General features: G+C 31.2%; 1 protein-coding gene across 1 annotated transcript in view; it reads left to right on the forward strand.

Moving 5' to 3' along the window:
- LOC143196062 (pyrokinin-1 receptor) overlaps nt 1–22,994 on the forward strand; it is a 250,893-nt gene that overhangs the window by 181,020 nt on the left and 46,879 nt on the right. Inside the window, exon 4 of the mRNA XM_076403647.1 lies at nt 21,415–21,638. Coding sequence (XP_076259762.1) covers nt 21,415–21,638 — 224 coding nt within the window. The remainder of the gene's footprint in view (nt 1–21,414; nt 21,639–22,994) is intronic.

Here is a 22,994-nt window from a genome sequence, read left to right on the forward strand (position 1 = left end):
TCGTATTCTTATAATATGAAATAAATAAACAGAAGATTTTTAACCTAAAACCAAAACCTTAAACGCAATACTGTTATACCAACAATCTTTTTAATCTTCTAAACCTTTGGAAAGACTTCTTCCTAAATCATGTGGTGTGAGAAGGTACATAATTAATGTCTCTTAATCGAATAACAACACAAGAAGTGCATAGCACTCAGATACTTATTGAGAATGGCCACCGAGAAAGAATTACCAGCAAACAACATCACAATTACGTCTTACTATTTTTGAATCACATTGGTATATACACAATTAAGTGAAATTAACAAATTGCTAAATTATTTTAAGAAGTCTATCGTAACTGTATATCATAAATATCGCGAAATTATATTCGTATAATATAAATTTAATTGTTTTGATAACTTACTCACTAAATCCTTATTAATTACAATTGTATCTGAATCGTAACAAGGACGTGTCATAAAACTCAACTCGATAATAATTCCAGTCCAGTTTACGAGATGGGAGAACTTATAGAATACACCTACACTTTTCTCTTAAATACATAACTTGAATAATTGCGCGAGACAATACATTCAACAACTGGCTCACTTTAGTCGTATAATGAAAGGTGTATGAGACAAAGCGTCAAGTCTTCTTTAAAGACTTCAGTTCATTAGGTACTTTTTGAACTTCAGCAATGAATGAAAAAGTGAATGAGAATAAATTAACTTAATTTATTATATTACGAGAATTACTTTTTAAAAATATTGGAGAACATTATTTAACCCCTACTATTGTGTAGTATTTTTTACAATTATAGTGTGAGCTCTTTTGATTTTTCTTTGATTCTAATCACTTAAATTAATTAATTGTCATTAATTAAATCTAATAAATGTTGACTTTGTCGATGTAGTGCTAATTTTAGTTGATACGTAATAGTAGGAGTGCTGTAAGGTTTATGAAACTCAGCATCAATAATTTTCCATGTTCTTTTCGAAAAACAACAGTGTGTTGCTTCAATAAACAATAACAGTTATAATGTAATACAATTTAGATGTTAACAGTTATCTAGTGAATCATGAAAATTTCTAAAAACAAAACTATCTTCAACACAAACTTACTTAAAAAACAAACTTAAATATGGATGACTGTTGGGTTATATATGTTAAAAATATTATGAAGACCTCTTTTAAAAAACTCAAAAGTCAATGTTAAAGCGGAATAGAAAACTAAAACCATAGAATAAAGAAATTTAGAAGTGAAAGTTATATGAAAAAATCGGATCTCACGTTTAAGCTTTTCGGAATCCCCGTTACGCGGCCAAATGGAAATGAAAAATGCAACAGCTATAGCTGTGTTCTTCTCTCGTTCGGCCTCGGTATTAATAATTCTAACCTAAGCAGTTAACGGCCATTTTTAGGTGATATAATTTGTATTGTCTGTTTACCTGAAGTTTTTCGGTATGTGTTTTTATATATATTTGACAATTATTTTAGATTATTCTGTGTATTTTAATTTATTTGTTTAATATAAAGGAAACCTTAAGGGATCTCTTATAATCTCCTATGTTGGTCCAGGAAAGTTTTCCATTATTTTAAAGATGAAGACTATAGACCAAAATGTGGAAAGCCATGGCTGAAACGAGATGTAATTTCTATTAGTAATTTAAATAGTAAGTATTTTGTTAAATAATAATGATTTATTCCATTGACATCATTAATAATATTTCACGGAGCTGGAGTACTTCAACATTGATGTACTGGTGGAGCCTCTGTTTAATTAATTTTGATCTTTACATATGTTAATTATCTTTATAACAGCTTTAGTTTATGTTAACAAAATCGAATATTAATTTTTAATGTGAATAAAAATATATTAATTTGTATTTAAATATAAAATAGAGATATTTTTGGTAAAGCATGTCGTGCATTACTCCTTGAAGAAGCAGATAAATATAATTTAAGAAATCTAAGTCTTTTTTTATTATAGTAATCTAATAAATTAACACTAATAATGCATTTGTTTTTATCCTAATTGATACGGTTTTACTACAACTTCGCTGAACTAGACCAAATGGTTTTACTCCCTGATTAAACCATCATTTTCACGGAGCTGGAGTACTTCAACATTTATGTACTGGTGGAGCCTCTGGTCGTGTCTATAGACATAGTTCTTAATAATGTTAGCGACTGTTTCTCCCTTCAAGTCCTTATGCAGATTGTTATTGCAAATGTACATGATTTGTACATGATTGTTCATGAGCATCAATACCTTGTTTTGGAACCTTTACATGATATTTCTATGGATTTTTCTGGTAAAACCCCAAAATTGAACACCATAGGTCCAAACTGATATGAAGATTTGTTGGTACAGCAAAATCTTATTATATACCGACAGGGTTACACAATATCTACCTAATGATTAGCACATTTGTTTATGCTTCGGCTTGGGTTCTTCAGATTTTTTCTTAACATGTGGCTTCCACCGGAGTATAACATCAAGAGGCATACGAAAATATTTGGCTGTATTTCGATACGGAACTACTTACTGATTCATATTTACTAGTTTGAACATGATTCTTTTATTGGTGAAGTCACTATGCACTGATTTATTTTGATTAATATTGATGCGCCATTTCTCTATCCAGCATTGTATAGCCCTTTGTACCTTCTTGGTTGATTCAGTGTTGTTGTTTCCAATACCTGGGATAGCTGTATCATTTGAAATGTAGCAACAATATTTTCATTGAATGTAGAGAAATCCCCAGTATACATCAGATAAAGGATCGGTCCCGATATACTTCCCTGTGACACAACTACTTGTATTTTCCTTAAGTCAGAATAGGCATCGTCTTGTTTGACTATGAAGTATCGGTCAGCTATATATGACTCTGAAATATTTGACTAGTGATCGAGAAGAAGAACTTTTATGTTTTGCTTTTAAACTCTCATGCCAAACTTTATTGAAAGTTCGAAGTACTAAATCTGACATTATTTAGTCACCAGACGTTATATTACTCTGGTATACTATGAAATATCATAGAGTTTCATAGCAAAAAAATTAAAATACATGTTTTATCCATCTGAAACTAAGTTTTATATACTTAAAGTTACACAAGGCTAGACAATATAATATATATACAGATTGTAGGTTGACAACACTGCTTCCATGTAAATAATACGACGCGTATGCATTGATTTCAGTGTTCCATATTTTTTGTTAACAGTTAAAACAAGCGATCCGTGCAATTCGTCAGACTTTGAAAGAGCGTGAATTGTTAGTGTTCAATTAACTGGATCGACAGAACGAAACAGCTGAGTTCTTTAAACTTTCACGAGCGAAGAAGAAGAATGAACGAAACTCAAACTTAATTGATGAAGAAAAAGGAACACTAAAAAGGGCATTAAAGCATGGAGAATGTTGCGTTATTATTTGGATAGAGATATCGTGGAATTCAGCTGGTCCTCTCGTTCACATCACAATTAATATCTCAGCATCTTCAATGAAGCTCTAACTATGACTAGAAAACAATAATTTTCCAAGAAATAATGGTCTCATAGAACACAGCCAAAAATATTCGGTTTTGGTACGAGGAACATCATAATATCATCAAACATCATCACCAGGTCTCAACATAATTGAATCATTATGGGGAGTTTTTGAACAGAGAATGGGGCGTATAATAGAAGCAATTGGCGGATATTTTGGTACAAGAATGGGACAATGTTCCATTGGGAACAATTCAGTCACTCTACGAATATATTTCAGGAGGATTGAAACTGTTTTCAAAGACATTAATAAATAAATATTTGGTATATGTCATATTATTTTCACCATCCCCTCTATCCTCCTGTATATTGTCCATATGCGAATGGCTCTAATGCGATTCTGGGATATTTATAAGTAAAACACTTCATACCGATATAATTAACTAACGGCATTGTTCGAATCATATGTTAAGAAATAGGTTTCATTTAAGGTAGCACTATGTAGAACAATATTGTAACTTATGTTACCTTAGAGATATTAAACCGATATAAATAATAAATATACCGTAAAATCTAAAATTCTAACATTTATTATGAAACAAAAAGTTATATTTATATTCAGTTCATAAACTGATTGGTTAAAGTTGCTTTATGGCAGCGGTCATTACACGTGTCAATCACCTAGCTTTCTGAGAGAGTTATATATAGAGCCTGAACTGCCAAAATAAAATTGCTTCCGTCGGTGTTTTGTGGCTTATTTTAATCTAAAATATTATTAATGAAATAGCAAAAATAATTAAGAACTTTATCTATTTAGAAACCTAATTGTACCTGACATTATAATAGGTCACTCGTTATCATTAATTAATATATTGTCCTCGAATTCTATATTTATTACACAAAAAAACTTTATAATACGTCATATTAATTCCGCTTGTCCTAAATATAATTTTTTAGTCAACGTAATACGTGAATTGAAATCTCCCCAGTCTGACACATAGATGGCGCTACTAAAATTAAATCCCTATGTTTTTAGCTAGCCATAACCCTCAAAAGATGCGTGTATCAATTTGACAGCCGTGGAATTATTAGTTTGTCAATTATAGCATTTTGTGTAAAACAACTTTTGTTATTGTGAAAAAAATGGATAAAAAGGAATTTCGCCTGTTGATGAAATATTGTTTTTTGAATGGAAAAAATACAGTTGAGGCAAAAACTTGGCTTGATTCCGAGTTTTCAGACACTGCCCCAGGAAAATCAACCATCAAGGATTAGTATGCTAAGTTTAGACGTGGTGAGATGAGCACCGAAGACGGTGAAGGCAGTGGACGCCCAAAAGAGGTTATTACCGAAGAAAACATTTAAAAAACCGACAAAATGATTTTGAATTACCGTAAATTGAAATTGAATGAAACAGCAGACACTCTAAAGATATCAACTGAACGTGTACATAATATCATTCACGAATATTTGGGTATGAGAAAGCTCTGTGCAAAATGGGTGCTGCGCGAGCTCACTTTTGACCAAAAACAACGACGAATTGATGATTCGGAGCAGTGCTTGAAGATGATCAAGACTAATAAACCCGAGTTTTTGCATTTATATGTGACAATGGATGAAACATGTCTCCATTATTTCAATTCGAAGGACAAACGTCAGTCATCCGAGTGGACTTCACACGATTAACCCGCTCCAAAGCGTGGGAAAATGCAACAATCGGCTGGCAAGTTTATGGCGTCGGTAGTTTGTGATACGCATGGAATCATTTTCATTGACTACCTTGGAAAAGGAAGGATCATCAACAGCAACTATTACATAGCGTTATTGGACGGTGTGAACGACGAAATCGCCGAAAAACGGCCGCATTTGAAGAAAAAGAAAGTGCTGTTTCACCAAGACCATGAATTAGGCTTCGAATTGCTTCATCATCTACCGTATTCTCCAGATCTGACCCCGAGCGACTATTTCCTGTTCTCAGGTCTCAAAAGAATGTTCGGTGAAAAGAAATTTTCGTGGAATGAAGAGTTGATCGCCGAAACTGAGGCCTATTCTGAAGCAACGGACAAATCGTACTAAAAAATTGGTATCAAAAAGTTGAACGGTCGCTGTAATCAGTGTATCACCCTTGAAGGGAATTATGTTGAATTAAAAAAACAAATTTTGCCGAAAAAATGTGTTTACTGTAGCAGGCCTGGGACTTCTCATTTAACCTGTTATGTGATATGAAAAAATTACAAATATCTTTAAGAATTAGAAACTAAAAAACCTTCACTTTCACTCCAACTGCAAGCTTCCGTCTAAATTTCAGTAGACTATATCAGTTAACAGCAAGTTCATGCAACTATGATGCATGCAAGTGCTAGGAATTCACGGACTAGGAGTGTTTTTATAGCTTGAATAATTCCTAATTAAAATATTAACACTTTATGGCTAGGGGTCTTTGAGCACCTTCAATTCAATTTTGTGACCTTACAGCTTCAGCTGCGATATTTTTGCCCGCTCCATATAACTACACCAAGGAATGTTTCGAGTAACTATAAAATATTGTCAATCCAACATTTTATCAACCAATCATGTTTTATCCTTATAAAAATATTATTATAGTTGTTGATTATTATAGTTGAGATATTTGTAGTTACTTTTAACGATCAGGAAAAACAAAAACGCTGTTAATATGTACGTATATTTCAACTCTAGTACCTCCGTCATAATGTAAAATTTACTATTTAAATCACATTTCAAATTTTTTCTCCAATGCTTCCCTATATTCAAATAATATTTTACATATAAAGAGGCTTAAGTTAAAAATATGGCTATTTCAGCTTTTATGCATTGTGCTAAATTCTGTTTTCTACATTTCATGTTCATAACGTAAGTTTTACGTTTTAGTTTTAAGAGATAAATTATGCTTGGCTTCTAAAAGGTTTTAATTCTGTAACAGCTTATTTTACACTAATACATGTGAATATATTATTTTGCCCTAATATACGTAAATATTCTAATCCGGATCTTTGTATTTATATCGAAATCTAATTACAAATAGATGGAGGGGCGCATGAACTGTAAAGACTTCATAAATTTGGATGCTTGGGACATTAAGGCTAGAAGGTTAACTTTCTACCAAGCTTTTATTAGTATTGCAATTTCTGTCCCCGGCCTGACACATAGATGGCGCTACTAAAATTAAATCCATATGTTTTAGACTAACTTAGTCCTAACCCTCAAAAGATGCGAGTATAAATTTGACAGCTGTCCGATCATTAATTTATAAATTATAGCATTTTGAGTGAAGCAACTTCTGTTATTGTGAAAAAAATAGATAAAAAAGCGTGTTACTAAAATATTGATTTTTGAAGAGAAAAAATACAGTTGAAGCAAAAATTCGGCTTGGTGCCGAGTTTCCGGGAACTGCCCCAGAAAAATCAATCATCAAATATTGGTATGCTAAGTTTAGACGTGGTGAACCGAAGACGGAAGAATTCACTAGATTTCTGTAGTGAAACACCAGATAATCAATCTATGATGTCAAATCTTAACAAAAACTATATTAAATAGTCCTTTTGTAGATCTGAATTGATCCTTTGATCTGAATTGAGAGTTTTTATTTATACAAAAAACATTTTTATTAAAAATATGGCATAGATACAAAATTCAAATCAAAAAAACACTCTTTACTCATACCTAACACGTCAATGGAAAAGTCCCCGGCCTACCATAGTAAAACACATTTTTTGGCAATTTTTTTTTATTCAACATAATTCCCTTCAAGGGTAATACACTGATTATAAAGACCCTCCAACTTTTCGGTACTATTTTTGTAGTACGATTTATCCTTTGCTTCAAAATAGGCCTCAATTTAGGCGATCACCTCTTCATTCGACGAAAATTTCTCCCCAGCGAGCATTCTTTTGAGATCTGAGAACAAGAAATAGTTGCTGGGAGGCAGATACATGAAGCCCAACACATTAATTTTTGCTATCGTTTTCACTGACATGTAACACTCTGTATTGTCTTGGTGAAGAAGCACTTTCTTTTTCTACAAATGCGGCCGTTTTCCGGCGATTTCCTCCTTCAAATGGTCCAATAACGTTATGTAATAGTCGCTGTTGATGGTCCTTCCTTTTTTCAAGGTAGTCAGTGATAATTATTCCATGCGTATCTCAAAATACAGAGGCCATAACTTTGCCAGCCGACTGTTGCGTTTTCCCACGCTTTGTAGCAGGTTTATCGTGTGCACTTTACTCGGATTACTGTCGATTGGACTTCGGACTGAAACGATGAAGCCATGTTCATCCATTGTCACATACCGACGGAAAAAGTCGGGTTTATTACGTTTGATCATCTTCAAACACTGCTCCGAATCACCGAGTTCCACTGCGTTCACCATCTTCGGTGCTCATTTCACCACGTCCAAACTAAGCATACCAATCCTTAATGATTGGGTTTCCTGGGACAGTGTCCGGAAATTCGGCATCAAGCCGAGTTTTTGCTTCAACTGTATTTTTTTCCCTTCAAAAAGCAATATATTTTCAACACACACAAAAGTTGCTTCACTCAAAATTCTATAAATCACAAACTAATGTTCCGACAACTATCGAATTTATACACGCATCTTTTGAGGGTTAGAACTAAGAAACCTATGAATTTGTAGGAATGTTCATCTGATCGGTCGGTCGATCGAAATGTGTGGCTGATCGATGCGATTGTTGAAAAGAGAGCGAGACGTCTTCGTGGTGGTCTTTTATAGCCGAGAACCACATGGTACCAATCCACCGGCGTTGCCAATCTTTGAACTTGCTGTAGGTGATTGCGTGGTGGCCTAAAGGTGTTAGCGGTCACTACAGATTTAATTCTAGTAGCGCTATTTATGTGTCAGGCCGAAGCTTTTCAAGTGAACTGTTAGCTGACAACCCAAACAGAAATTGCAATACTAATAAACGCTTGGTAAAAAGTTAACATTCCAGCCTCAATTCAAATGATCCAAACACCCAAATTTATGAATTCTTTACAGTATAGTTTACAGTTTAAGAAAAACTAGAAGGAATCCAATGGAACTGATTAAAATCTTATTGGTAATAGTATATGTGCATTTTTTTGAAATATCTTCGAAATCAGAGCATATTAAATATGAACAACACGAAAAATCTTAAAATTATTGTCCACCTTAAGCTAAATTATAAAATTCGGGAGATATTTAGTAATACGTTCTCCAACATACTACACATTTATCAGTTGTTTTATTTTGAACTTCATATGTCATACGAACCCTTTATTTATTACCTCCATAGTCCATTAATTTGGGAAATTCCTCTCAACTGTCTACTATATTGGAAAGGCACTTGTCTAATTTAGAAAGTTACGAGGCATAATAACAGCTGCTACTACAGTGCTATTCAATAAAATTCATATGTCGCTATGATGATATTTACGACTCAACGTTTAAATATTAATAGCAGCAATGAAACGTGAAATTGATGTATTAATCTACATATGACTGGATTTGATAGTATATATTCATTATATTAATATGTTAAGACAACCTTTGCACCACCTTCTCCTTTAAGGAATACTATGGGCACGAAAATGTTGGAGACTCGGCATAATTAAAGTTTTCTTGTAATATTTTAAGCCTTTTTAACTCCGGTTTATCTTGAGTAGAGCAACGTGGGTTCGAACCACAGTTCTCGGCACTAAGCAGTCCACTGGCGAGTGAACAACTTAAACATCATCACAGAAAACATCTGAGCTTACCCAGCCTGGCTAATGACGTGACTGGTGTCATTTTCCTGGTTGGATTTTACACTCTTGCCTTTTACATAACCACAATTATAAACAATCACAAACATAAATTAAGCATTGCAACGACTTTCTCTAATTTGAAACAATATTATTTAAGCTTTTGTATCATATATGATTATCCCAATTTCGTTGAAACCTTGAAAATAAGCTGAGGAAATAGCTAACATAGAAAATTCGGTCTGGCTTCACTACCCATAAAAATTTACTACCCAGAAAAATTTGGGCAAACATATTTTTCATATTCAGTATATAAATATTAAAGACTCTTGAATTTTAAGATTTTTGATGAATTTGAAAATTGCAAAATAGATGACATAAATATACTGGAAAATTTCGATTATATATATATATATATATATATATATATATATATATATATATATATATATGCCCAATGCCAAAAGAATAAAACACCATATTACTATATACTTTTTTGCCTGCATTGATTTATCCGACCAAAACTTTTAAATTTTTTTAGTTTTTTTCCGTCTAGAATCCACACCAACAAAATAAAAATATAGTATATATAGTTTTTTGGTAAATGGTTTATGGTATATATATTTCAATGGTTTTATGGTTTTATATATATATATATATATATATATATATATATATATATATATATATATATATATATCACTAAATTAAAAATATATATATTAGTGCTTGAGATTTTGTATTGCTTGTAGTTATTCCCGTATTGTTGGAACCATTAAAGAGTTTTGGTTGTTATTATTAAGCATCGGAAGTATATTCAGCTTGAAAAAAAACGCGACATATGAAAAAAAATCCTAATACAGATCAACAAAATTCCAGAATAACAAGAATCATCTGCGGTCTGTTTACAAGGTATTTTTATATTTTATACATTTTTTATTATTAATTTGATATCTGGTCAACTCAAAATAGTTTAGAAAAAATATTTTTGCTTAAGAACTGCTAGTAATTGATAAGGTTCTGGAGACATTTTGTATCCTTTGGACCGAAAGCTGTGAGACCTATCATTTATGTTGTCTTAGGCACTCCAACAACAACAACAATATACGTGGTTATCTTGATAATTATTTGTTCGGGATGTTTCAATATTCATTAAAATTTACATCTACCAGTTCATCTAACCAGTCCAGAAACAAATGAAACTTTAAATCTAATGTAAATATTAATCAAAGCACCTGGCAAATATATCAGTCTGGTTTGCCGAAAGAGGCACGTGCAATCTCAGAACATAATCAGAGTTCGAAAACACGTGTAAAGAAATCCGAATTTGCCATGACTTATTTGTTTGTGATTCTTGTTTGGTATTGAGTTAAACTGAAAGAAAGGTATTTAAAAGTAACAGGTGCTTTTTTAGTTGTTTATAGTCTAAAGTTTCTGGCTAACCATTAATTCATAAAATAATGACAATTGAAAATATTCAATACTAAAATATCGCCCAATAGTTTTGGAGTACTTTTAATTTTAGAGAGTACAAATGTTTATGGTCTAATTACCACAAAGTTGTAATTGCAATTATTTACAATATAAAGACAAATACAAGTTTTCAAAACATTTACTTTAATTATAATTAAAGCAAATATCGTTCATACTTAATACTTAACATTTATTCTCTTGTCAGCTGTTTATTATTACTATTATAACTTTATATTGCCTACTGTGTTTTTCCTAAAACTCCACTAGATTTAGAAACATAAAAGATATTGTTTTTGTTATTGATATGAATTGTACTACCTTTTCGTACATCTTTTGAAGATTATTTTTTAAAACGTGACGTGAGAGAATAGACGTTAAGTATTTTATTATGAACGATATTTGCTTTTATTATATACAAAAATAAATGCTCCGAAATCGTCCAAATCGCTGGACAAAGTTAATAAATTTGTCGATAAACTTATCCTCTCAAACCTGCAAGTCTGTGCCCCAGAATTGATATATTATTTCTCATTGCCTATAAATTCTATGGAATTTTTTATATTTTAGGATAGTTAACTTTCTTGTTTTGTAAACCTTTGCTTCACATATCTTTGTTTACCTTTTTTGTTATAACTTTTATTTATTCTTATTTAAATTGGTCCCAGAATTAATTACAAAAAGGTATATTAATATTATTAAATCGTACTTTAAACCAGACCATCAAAACCCAGACCGAATTAAGAAATTCTGTTAAGGTTTGTTGGCTGGTGAACAAAAAAGAACAATTTTTATAGTACATAAATAAGAGAATGTTAAGAAGTTGTAATACATTTGCTTATTTCTTGTTTACCTGTTTTACAATACCATTTATAAAAAAAATCTTTTCATAAGTTTCTCTTAATAAGTATTGAATTTAGCCATACTTGGGACACCAATTTTAACTTAGAATACAAGCAAATAAGGAGCTATATATTTTTAAATATTTTAAAATGAAAGATAAGTATAAAGTATCAATTTTTATCTAGATATCTGTTAAGTGGTCAAAACTCCTTGCGTCATTTTAAGTGGAAGAAATTTCCAACAAAGTACAACCGACACATTTAATCTTAACTTAATGAACAGACTTTAATAAACATCGACCCTGGTTTAAATATTCACTAATTTAAATATCGCTATACAATATTTTTCAATAAACTTTTATTTAAAAAAAAAGAACAATAACTTATTTTTGTATATTTAATAAACACCAATATCGATTAGACCACTTTTTGATTTAAAAATAAATAAAAAAATATACCGAAAAGCGCTATTACCTTGACAGCTGTAATTTATTGCACTTTAACATAATACGAATCTTGTTTTGATAATGTATTCCTGAGATACGTCCGCGGTGACATGTTTTTCAACGAGGAACATAAACAAATTATCCACCAAATCGAGTCATTATGCAAAAAACTGACCTCGCCACATTACCGAGCGGTCGATTACCGTCTCGTAAATTTCCTCATCAATAAATTAATTGTATTGGTGCAAAACGAGAGTGTTTGGAAAATCACCAAGCGGAACCTTATCCTTGGGCGCAAGGAAAAAATCGAAAAAGAAACGTAAACACTGCGCATTTGACCTTAACAACTATTTTGAAAATAATTTTTATCGTATTTTTACAGACAAAATTGCGCTTTAGCTTCCAATGACGTGGAACTATTAAATAATATAAAATGCACTTATATCATGATTATTTCATTTCCAAGTAAAGTTTACAGTTAATTTTTATGTTGCATAATTAGAATGGAAAAAAATAATTTTATTTATAACTAGCACTTGCAACAGTTGATTATAAAATATATAAGAGATAGCTATGGTACTAGAGTCAAAATATCATATTTCTAATCTTATAACTAGTGGGATACGCCCGATTCTCAAATCAGAATCAGCTAAATTCCTCGGCATCCATTTCGATTGAAAATATTACGTTAGACAAAAAAAGAGCAAAATATGTAATTGCACTAAAACTATACTATACTACAAAAGATATAGATATATATATATATATATATGTATATATATATATATATATATATATATATATATATATATATATATATATGTATATATATATATATATATATATGTATATATATATATATATATATATATATATATATATATGTATATATATATATATATATATATATATATATGTATATATATATATGTATATATATATATGTATATATATATATATATATATATATATATATATATATATATATATATATATATGTATATATATATGTATATATATATATATATATATATATATATATATATATATATGTATATATATATATATATGTATATATATATATGTATATATATATATATATATATATATATATATATATATATATATGTATATATATATGTATATATATATATATATATATATATATATATATATATATATATATATGCATGTATATATGTATGTATATATATGTATATATATATATATATATGTATGTATATATATACACGTATATATATATATATATATATATATATATATAATATAAAACTATACTAATAGGTCTGAAGGTACAAACAATTTGACGTTATAGGTCATAGAGGTTCATGTATTAGTTAATTCTAAAGTCTATTGTAACTTATGGTTATATATGATTGCACTAAAACATCAAACGAACTAGTCAGCAGTCATCAAGTTCTTTGATTATTTACAATTGTCATAGCTACGAACCGAACGAAAAACTGCAGGATGACCTTGAAATCAAATGGGCTTAGACTATTCTTGCTTGTGTATTGATGCATGTACAACAGAGCGATAATAATAAAATTTGTAAATTAACAAAATAGGATGGTACTAAGCATGTAACATGTAACAGAAAATTACGTTTAGCAAAACCGCCAATAAAAAAAGGATTCTTTCCAGGAAAACATCAATTAGTTAGTCCCAATAAGTTAAATCAGTTAGTCCAAATTAGGCATTTTGCATCAAAATTTTTAAGCCGGGGTCATCATAGGTTAACAATTTCCAGACAGATAACACGTCAATTGAAAAGTACCCGGCCTACTATAGTAAAACACATTTTTTGGCAAAATTAGTTTTTATTATTCAACATAATTCCCTTCAAGGATGACCCTCCAAATTTTCGATACCATTTTTGTAGTATGATTTGTCCTTTGCTTCAAAATAGGCCCGAGTTTCGTCGATCACTTCTTCGTTCAACGAAAATTTCTTCTAAGCGAGCCAATGCTCAAAACAATTTTTGAGATCTGAGAACAGGAAACAGTCGCTGGAGACCAGATCTGAAGAATACGGTGGATGACGAAGCAATTCGAAGCCCAATTCATGGATTTTTGACACGGTGCATTGTCTTGGTGAAGCAGCACTTTCTTTTCCTTCAAATGTGGCCGCTTTTCGGCGATTTTGTCCTTCAGACGGTCCAATAATGCTATATAAAAGTCGCTGTTGATGGTCCTTCCTTTTTCAAGGCAGTCAATGAAAATTATTCCATGCGCATCCCAAAATACAGACGCCATAACTTTGCCAGCCGGATGTTGGATTTTCCCACGCTTTGGAGAGGGTTCATCGTGTGCAGTCCACTCGGATGGCTGTCGATTGGACTTCGGAGTGAAATGATGTTTTATTCATTGTCACATCTCGAAGTAAAAACTCGAGTTAGTCACGCTTGATAATCTTTAAACACTGCTCCAAATCATCAATTCGTCGTTGTTTTTGGTCAAAAGTGAGCTCGCGCGGCACCCACTTTGCACAGAGCTTTCTCATCCCCAATATTCGTGAATGATATAATGCATACGTTCAGTTGATATCTTTAGAGTGTCTGCTATTTCATTCAGATTCAATGTACGGTCATCCAACAACCTCTTTTGGGCGTTCACCGTCTTCGGTGCTCATTTCGCCACGTCTAAACTTAGCATACCAATTTTTGATGGTTGATTTTCCTGGGGCAGCGTCCAGAAACTCAGCATGAAGCCAAGTTTTTGCTGCAAGTGTATTTTTACCCTTCAAAAAGCAATATTTTATCAACAGGCGAAATTATTATTTATCCATTTTTTTTTCACAACAACAAAAGTTGCTTCACTCAAAATGCAATAATTCACAAACTAATGATCCGACAGCTCATAATCCCACATTTAGAACGTTTCTGGCTGTTACGTGAAGCTGTTAATTTCCAATCTATATAAGGTTTGTTCACGTTTCCATCATTTGTCAATTTCTTCTTCAATGTGTCTGATTGAGTTCATCCAAACCGAAGGTGTTATTAGCGTTCCTATCTCCACCTTGAAGAACAATATATCAGCAATAAATTATTAATAGATGTTATGACTAAACAAACCTACTCAATTTTTATTTCAACGTTTATATTTTTTTCCATCCACTTTTGTTGTCTTAATATTATTTTTATTATTATCCTGCCATAAATGACCATTGGGTATATTGGTCCCCATTGGGTATTGGTGGTATTAAGTCTTCCGTGATTTTATTATATGCTTTTAATAATTGTATTCTTTTAAATGCAATGTCTGGAGGTTCTGTCGGTTCTGTCAGACCTTTCAATACTTTTCAGACTAACAGTTTCCTCTGAAATAAGTGTATTAAATTATGTTTATATTGCAAACACCACACACTTTTATAGATTTCATATATTTGATCTCTGATAGAGCTCACATCTAGCTGATCTCGTTTCGTCATCCGCTTCGTATGAAGAAGGTCTCTTTTATACTCGGCGTATCCAAGGTTATAATTTTTATTATTTGAGATATTTCAGTGACCATGTCCATACTAATATTTCGTGCAGCTTCAACACGCTAAGTATATTTTCAATTAATATTTAACAATAAAAATCAGCTTCGGCGTTTTCAATCAGTGTGATAATAAGCAATTTGAAAATTATCAAAACAATCAAAGCATTAAAACGTTTAGCTGTAATTACTATAATTAATAATTTGAAGAATTTTGCAGACGTTTGACAACAGGACGTATATAATCAAATATATCGACAACCATCAATAATGTAAAAAAGCATTCTAAAAGTCAACAAACCAAAACTACTGCTGTGAACCTAAAGAATGATTTTAATTACAAATTCCATTTGTCCATATCCAAATGTATTTTAATTTGTTCATTTTGTAAAATACGGAGTAACAACAAAAATACAAAACATGTTTAGACAACTGATAATTGCATTTTTGGCATTAACTTTCGGACTAACAATTCTTTAAACATTAGCTGTACACCTAAGTAAATAATAAATTAAAATTTATCATTTTACACTATTTCTTCATTTGTTTCTCGATATATATGCAATTAGTTCGTTAATAGTATATTGGAATCGAAAATTACTATGATATGGTATAGAAAAAAAAAAGAATAAGTTATCCTAAATGACAGAAAATCCATTTCTAAATTGGAATTGACATCAAATTACTTATGCGAAGCACGGCCAATTTCTGGTAAAAAGGTTCGCCTGAGCGATTTCCGAGATCGGTTTGATTCTCTTATACTTTTTACGAATCCAGGTCATTAGCCACGTGTTTTTCTGTTCTTTTTGTGCTTTTAACCGATTCAATTTGAAAATCGCTTGTAATGGTTATATAACATCTTAGTAATTCTTGAAACAAAGTATTTTATATTTTATGTGCATGCTAGCTTAAGCTCGCTACATGCATTAGTTTGTTGACAAAAAAGCGACAAAAAAGGCCACTCTGTAATTTTCGTGACAATATCTAAATAAACTCAAAAAAACCACAGGACTAACGTAACATGATAAGCAAATCTTCAGGCATAATACAAACTATATATGCATGTCCTTACAAAATGGCAAATATAAGCCCACACATAATACAGAATATCTTAAAGAATCCTCGCAGGATAACAGGACAATTGAAAAGTACCCGGCCTACCGTAGTAAAACACATTTTCTTGGAAATTTTTTTTTATTCAACATAGTTCCCTTCCAGGGTGATACACTGATGATACACCAAGATGATTATATAGCGACCCTCCAACTTTTCGATACCATTTTTGTAGTACGATTTGTCCTTTGCTTCAAAATAGGCCTCAGTTTCAGCGACTACCTCTTCATTCGACGAAAATGTTTTCTCGGCGAGCATTGTTTTGAGATTTAAGAACATTAAATAGTCGCTGGGGGCCATATCTGGAGAATACGGTAGATGGATGTATTTTTGTCATCGTTTTCACTGACTTGTGACATGGTGCATTGTCTTGGTGAAGTATCATTTTTTTTTTTCTTCAAATGCGGCCGTTTTTCAGTGATTTCATCTGCCAAGCGGTCCAATAACACTTTGTAATAGTCGCTGTTGATGATCCTTCCATTTTCAAGGGAGTTGTTTGCATAATGCATGTTGCATAAATATTATTCTATGCGGATCCTAAAATACAGACGCCATAAACTTGCCAGCCGACTGTTGTATTTTACCACGCTATGGAGGGGGTTCATTGGGTGCAGTCCACTCGGATGACTGTCGAGTGGACTTCGTAGTGATGTTGGTGAAATCATAGTGCCATGTTTCATCTATAGTCACATGTCGATGCAAAAACACTGCTCCAAATCATCAACTCATCGTTGTTTTTGGTCAAAAGTGAGCTCGCCTGCACCCCTTTGCATACCCAAATATTCGTGAGTGATATGATGTACGCATTCAGTTGATATCTTTATAGAGTGTCAGATATTTCATTCAATTTCAATTTATAGTCATTCAAAATCATTTTGTGGAATTTTTAAATGTTTGCGTCAGTAACAATCTCTTTTGAGCATCCACTGCGTTCGCCGTCTTAGGTGCTCATTTCACCACGTCTAAACTTAGCATACCAATTCTTGATGGTTGATTTTCCTGGGGCAGTGTCCGGAAACTCGGCATCAAGCCAAGTTTTTGCTTCAACTGTATTTTTCCCTTCAATAAGCAATATTTTATCAACACGCGAAATTCCTTTTTATCAATTTTTTTCAGAACAACAAAAATTGCTTCACTCAAAATGCTATAATTCACACACTAATGATACGACTGTTTTATTTTTATTTATACACGCGTCTTTTGAGGGTTAGTGCTAACTAAAACACGTATGGATTTAATTCTAGTAGCGCCATATATGTACCAGGCCGGGAACTTTTTAATTGACCTGTTAAAGCTTAACAAAGAGTTAGCAAATATATCACACTATCAATCAAGCTACAGAAAACCTTAATTATATTGTATCGGAGAATTTCAGATGTTGTTTAAGGTAATCTCACGACTATTCTAAGACAAGTAAGCAATAAAACCAATAATACGCGCCGTCTGAAATTGGTATAATCGAAATCTTCTCCAATATTCTTATTAGGTGCCTACATGCATTGTGATCTTTTTCCATCTAAGAAAGATATTTATTTGGAAAAATGGGGCCGTTACATACTAACAAAAACATTTTACACCATTTTTTGCAAAGTTTCCAATATTTCTGTAAACAAGGGGACAGCGTGCCACATTACTGCTTCGCCCGCGATCTATTGATCGATCCAGTTTCGCACTTCTTCAGCATCTCAAAATCATGTGTTAGTCAAATCATGCTCTGCATAAATAGTAATGCGCTATTTTCCCTTTTACAACTCCTGCACCGTCTGGCCTAGACTCTATTCAAATGGCACCAATATACTTACAACATTTCAACATATTTCAACATATTACAACATATTTCAACAGTTACGACTCCATTTACCAGTATTAGGTTTTCCCAGCTAGTATTACACTGCATATTGATGATACCCTCATATCCACACCAAAACTTTATGACCTTGAATATTTCGTGTCACTGTCAATGTGGTTGAGTCTCCTGGATTAAATCATGACATTTTCACCTGCTATCCACAATATGCCGCCGAAAAATCTTATTTTCTTACTTAGCAGCAATGAATTCACGATGCTGAAACAGTTCAAAATGGCACTTACAGTTAGTTCATATGATATACATTTTCGGTTCTCTAAGACTTATCCCATCGTATGCTCTCTGACAATTTGTTGATACTTTGGACTGAGTTTTGTCCAATAACTCTTGCAATTCTTCTTGTCTTCCAGCTTTATTGGTCCTACAGACCGTTTTTTGTAGATAACATCAAAATCACGACCGTGAAATCGTTGCATTAAAGTAATTAAAAAATTAAGTTTTCATTAAATATTAAGAGTTAGATTCTAATCATTTTTACCAAAAACTGATCAAAATACACACAAGCAGGTAATATTATCCACCTTTTTTATTGACTGATAGTATATGTGACACTTGAACTTCTACAAGATTGAGTTCCATCATAGAGAAGAATTAGATTCGTGAAGTTATACAAGTTACATGCAAGTTGAAGTATCGTCGAAAAACAAATTATGTTATAAATTTATATCATGAATTAATATTAAGTAAACTAGATGACTAGCATAAATGGCATAGCCATTTATATTTAACCTCAACATATCACCTGATTATTCTTATACAACCATTACAATACTAATCAAGCCAAACCACTGATTTTTTAACCAGTATACTACATATGTTATCGCTATTTCATAAATAAATTTCATTAGCCATGGAAAAACTATATGATAATGAAAATAATAACCTAACTTGAAACTAATGCTGATTTGACTTTGAAAAAAACATATTCTTCATAATTTTTGTCAATATGCTAATATTATATCGCTCTTATAAAAAGAAACAGTTTTTTATTTCTGTTATGATTTGTAATATATTATCATAAAAGTGATATTATTCGCAATGTCGCCGAAGCAACACAAAAACCAAATAAAACATTGACAAAAATCATTAAAAATGTATAGTTAGACTAGCAAGCTATATCTGCTTGGAAATAAGAATATAGTTAAAACAAATATACGAATTTCCTTTATTTTCTATTTCGATTAAAAAAAAAAGAGAAGCAAGCAATCAAGCAAGAAATAAAATGTATATATTTCTGTAGGTTAACATCTCAATCAGATTAGTATTCAAATATGTTAATACAAAAAATAACCATTTGAAAATAGTTTTAGTAATTTTTTAAGAATATTGCCATAACATTACATTAATTGGTATTATACTCTTTGGCAGAAATTATTAATTAATTATTTTCTCGTACATCAAATAATTGGTTTATATATAGTTTATATTAAAATTTTATGAAATTAATATTTTATATTAAGTTAATGTTAAAAAACTGTTAATTTTTTCTATGATATAAGGAAGCATTTTTTCTGATCTTTTTCTTGAAGAAGAACTCAGACTGCCACAGTACAGTTACTGTGCTATTAATGAACGATAAAAAGATTTTTTAAATATTTAAACTAACCTTTTTAATAGAAGTTTTATACCAAGAAACGAGTAATTTTTTAGAAGACACCTATCAAGGAACTCTTCTCACCACAGAACTTACGTCACAGTCAGAATATAATCTGGAAATAGGTCACAGGTTAAACCTCATCGCTACAAAATATGTAAAAAAATAAAAGAACGAGTTATTAAAATAAAAAAGTATCTTTCATTGTTATATGCAAAAAAAGTCTAGCCTTCATATAATCGGAACAGACTTCGGTCATCTAGGTAACATCAATAAGAACATAATATTTCCAACTGGCAAATATAATTGATAACAGAGAAGCCATTGAATACTGAGAAAGCTAATTTTTGGTGTGGATTTTAGAAAAGTAGTAATAGAAATACTACAGAATACTATATAGAATGTTAACTTAATACATATTATTCTAGAATTGTTTCGTGTGGTCTTAGCGGATGAAGCTCTGAGATCAGCATTTTGCTGCATTAGCTTAAATTTTTATTATAGGCACCTGTAATGAAAATATTTTGCCATGAAGGCATTTCATTGGTATATTACGTGACTAAAATCTGACATCAAAATTTAATTTTATATATAGTATAAAAGTATAAAATTGTGCATTGGAGAATAAAAAGGGTAAAAATATATTGTCCAAATGGAGGAAACGTACCAAAAATTCATATTTTAGCAACAAAAATATAAAATGTATGATATATATCAAAATTTCTTTTGTGCTCTTATTATGCTAAAATCGAGGAGTTAAAGCAAAGGGATAACCCAATGATCTATTAACAATATAATAAAATAATCATTAGTCTCAATTTGTTAGTCTACGAATTGTACTGCTTTATTTTGTAACAATGTTTAATTGAATGTAAACAAAAAGGGCATTCAATTTCGTCCTTTTAAAACATATTTATTAAAAAATGAATATTTATGACTTCAAGTGTTAGATTAAAGAAATAATCCAACCTACCTTGTTTAGGTAACCTTAAGCGAAAATATTAATTTAGCATCTTAACCAAAATAGATTTCTTTAAGTAAATGAACCGCTCCAAATTCAATATTTAAATGATGGCGCTTTATAAGTATTTTTTAAGGGGCAATAACATTTACCACTATGTTGAAAGGCTTTGCACTAAAATCATTCATGTAGTGTAATTACATTTACCTTCAATATAGTTTTGCCATCGTCTCATTTGGACATATTTTAATAATATAAATAATATAAAATGTAAAAGGGTTTTAAACATATTAATTATTAATTGACTTGAAAAAAAATATTTAAATAAATCATAAGCTGAACGTGCCCTCCCCTTAAAATCTCCAAACTATACGCCGCGAATACTAATTATCACTCTTGTTTTTTTTTTCAGTTGCCGTTGTAGTCGCCTTCTTCATATGCTGGGCCCCGTTCCACGTACAACGTCTCTACTCAATATACGCAACGTTCCCCAAGCCAGACGAAAAAACGCACTCCCTCTACCTGCACATCTACGAATTGGTGACATACGTGAGCGGAGTTCTATATTACGTCTCGTCCACAACCAACCCTATCCTGTACAGCATTATGAGCGTGAAATTTCGTGAGGCTTTTAAGGTAAAACGCGATGAAAAATGGAAAGCTTGCTTTATTTTTTCCGTTCGGTTTACTGGCGAGCCCTTTGGCGATCGGGAGGTTCGATCACTGCCTGTTTTATAAATCGGCCAAATCTGTATTTTCTTACTACATTCCTATACTAAAGGTATACCAGAATACATTGTTTTATGAATAATGCATATATATATATATATATATATATATATATATATATATATATATATATATATATATCGTATATCTCCATGAGGATACATTAAAAATAGTAAGACGACATTAATTTACAAAATCGTTTATAGGAGGTACAAAGAAAAATATAGCATAATATTAAATTTTTATTAATAAAATAAAGGATATAAAAAAACGAACCTTAACTATGCCATAAAAATTTACTAAACGACCACATATTTGGATAATACAAATGTAAATAATAATCCCAAATAACTACCTTTTCAGGATTAATGGTATGCAATCTTTTCCTGCACTTCTACAATGCCTTTAAATTGGACAACTAATTGATATTACTTAAATATATAATTCTCTATTACCTCGTCAAAATTCGTACTTGTTTCAATATTGAGTCTTATAGCATTCTTAACAAAAAATATATATATTTACTTATATAAACAGACTCAAATTAATTTTTGGCCCATAACTCTTCTTTCCATATCGTAGTCTACCTAAAATTCATACGTAAGATAATATTCGGATCTATACTTTTATGGAAATTACTACCTTGACAATTACTCCTTATACAGTTGTATATTAAGCTTGTTCTTGACTTCTTGTTCCTTGAGAAATTCTTTAAGCAATATTTTTTTCTTTATGGTCCTGTGCATATTAAGCTTATTAAGCTAAATTGGGTGTATATAATACAATAGAAAATGCGTGTAGTAGATAGGTTAAATAAGGCTGTTGGTTATTTTTATTTCCTTATTTCAACGATTATTATGTAAATATTTTATTTTTACAATCAAAAGTACGATAAAACTATTCAGCAACGTAACATCGCTAGGTCACATGAAACTTATACGGAAACCCTAAATGTGAAGTTCCATGCCACTCACCATATTCATCAAACATCGCTTAATTACCATTTTTTTTTATATAAATTACACCAAAATGGTCAAGATGCTCTAAAACTGAACGACTCTTATGAGATACCACTCAATGTTATTGTTTGTTTTTAGTCAGTTAATTTACAATCGTTGGGTTTAATGCCAGGAACCGTCATTCAGAGACTAGTTTAAGGATTAGTTGGTAAAAATGTAATAAAAAAATTATGTTGCCGTTTACTTATCAATATGGACTCCCCAGCATGGTATCATTATTTCCATCGTCTGTTTATCCTTCCTT

The sequence above is a fragment of the Rhynchophorus ferrugineus genome, unplaced genomic scaffold (assembly GCF_030347505.1).
Source record: "Rhynchophorus ferrugineus isolate W39M unplaced genomic scaffold, kcgeb_rfMv2 rfM4, whole genome shotgun sequence".
Lineage (NCBI taxonomy): Eukaryota > Metazoa > Arthropoda > Insecta > Coleoptera > Curculionidae > Rhynchophorus > Rhynchophorus ferrugineus.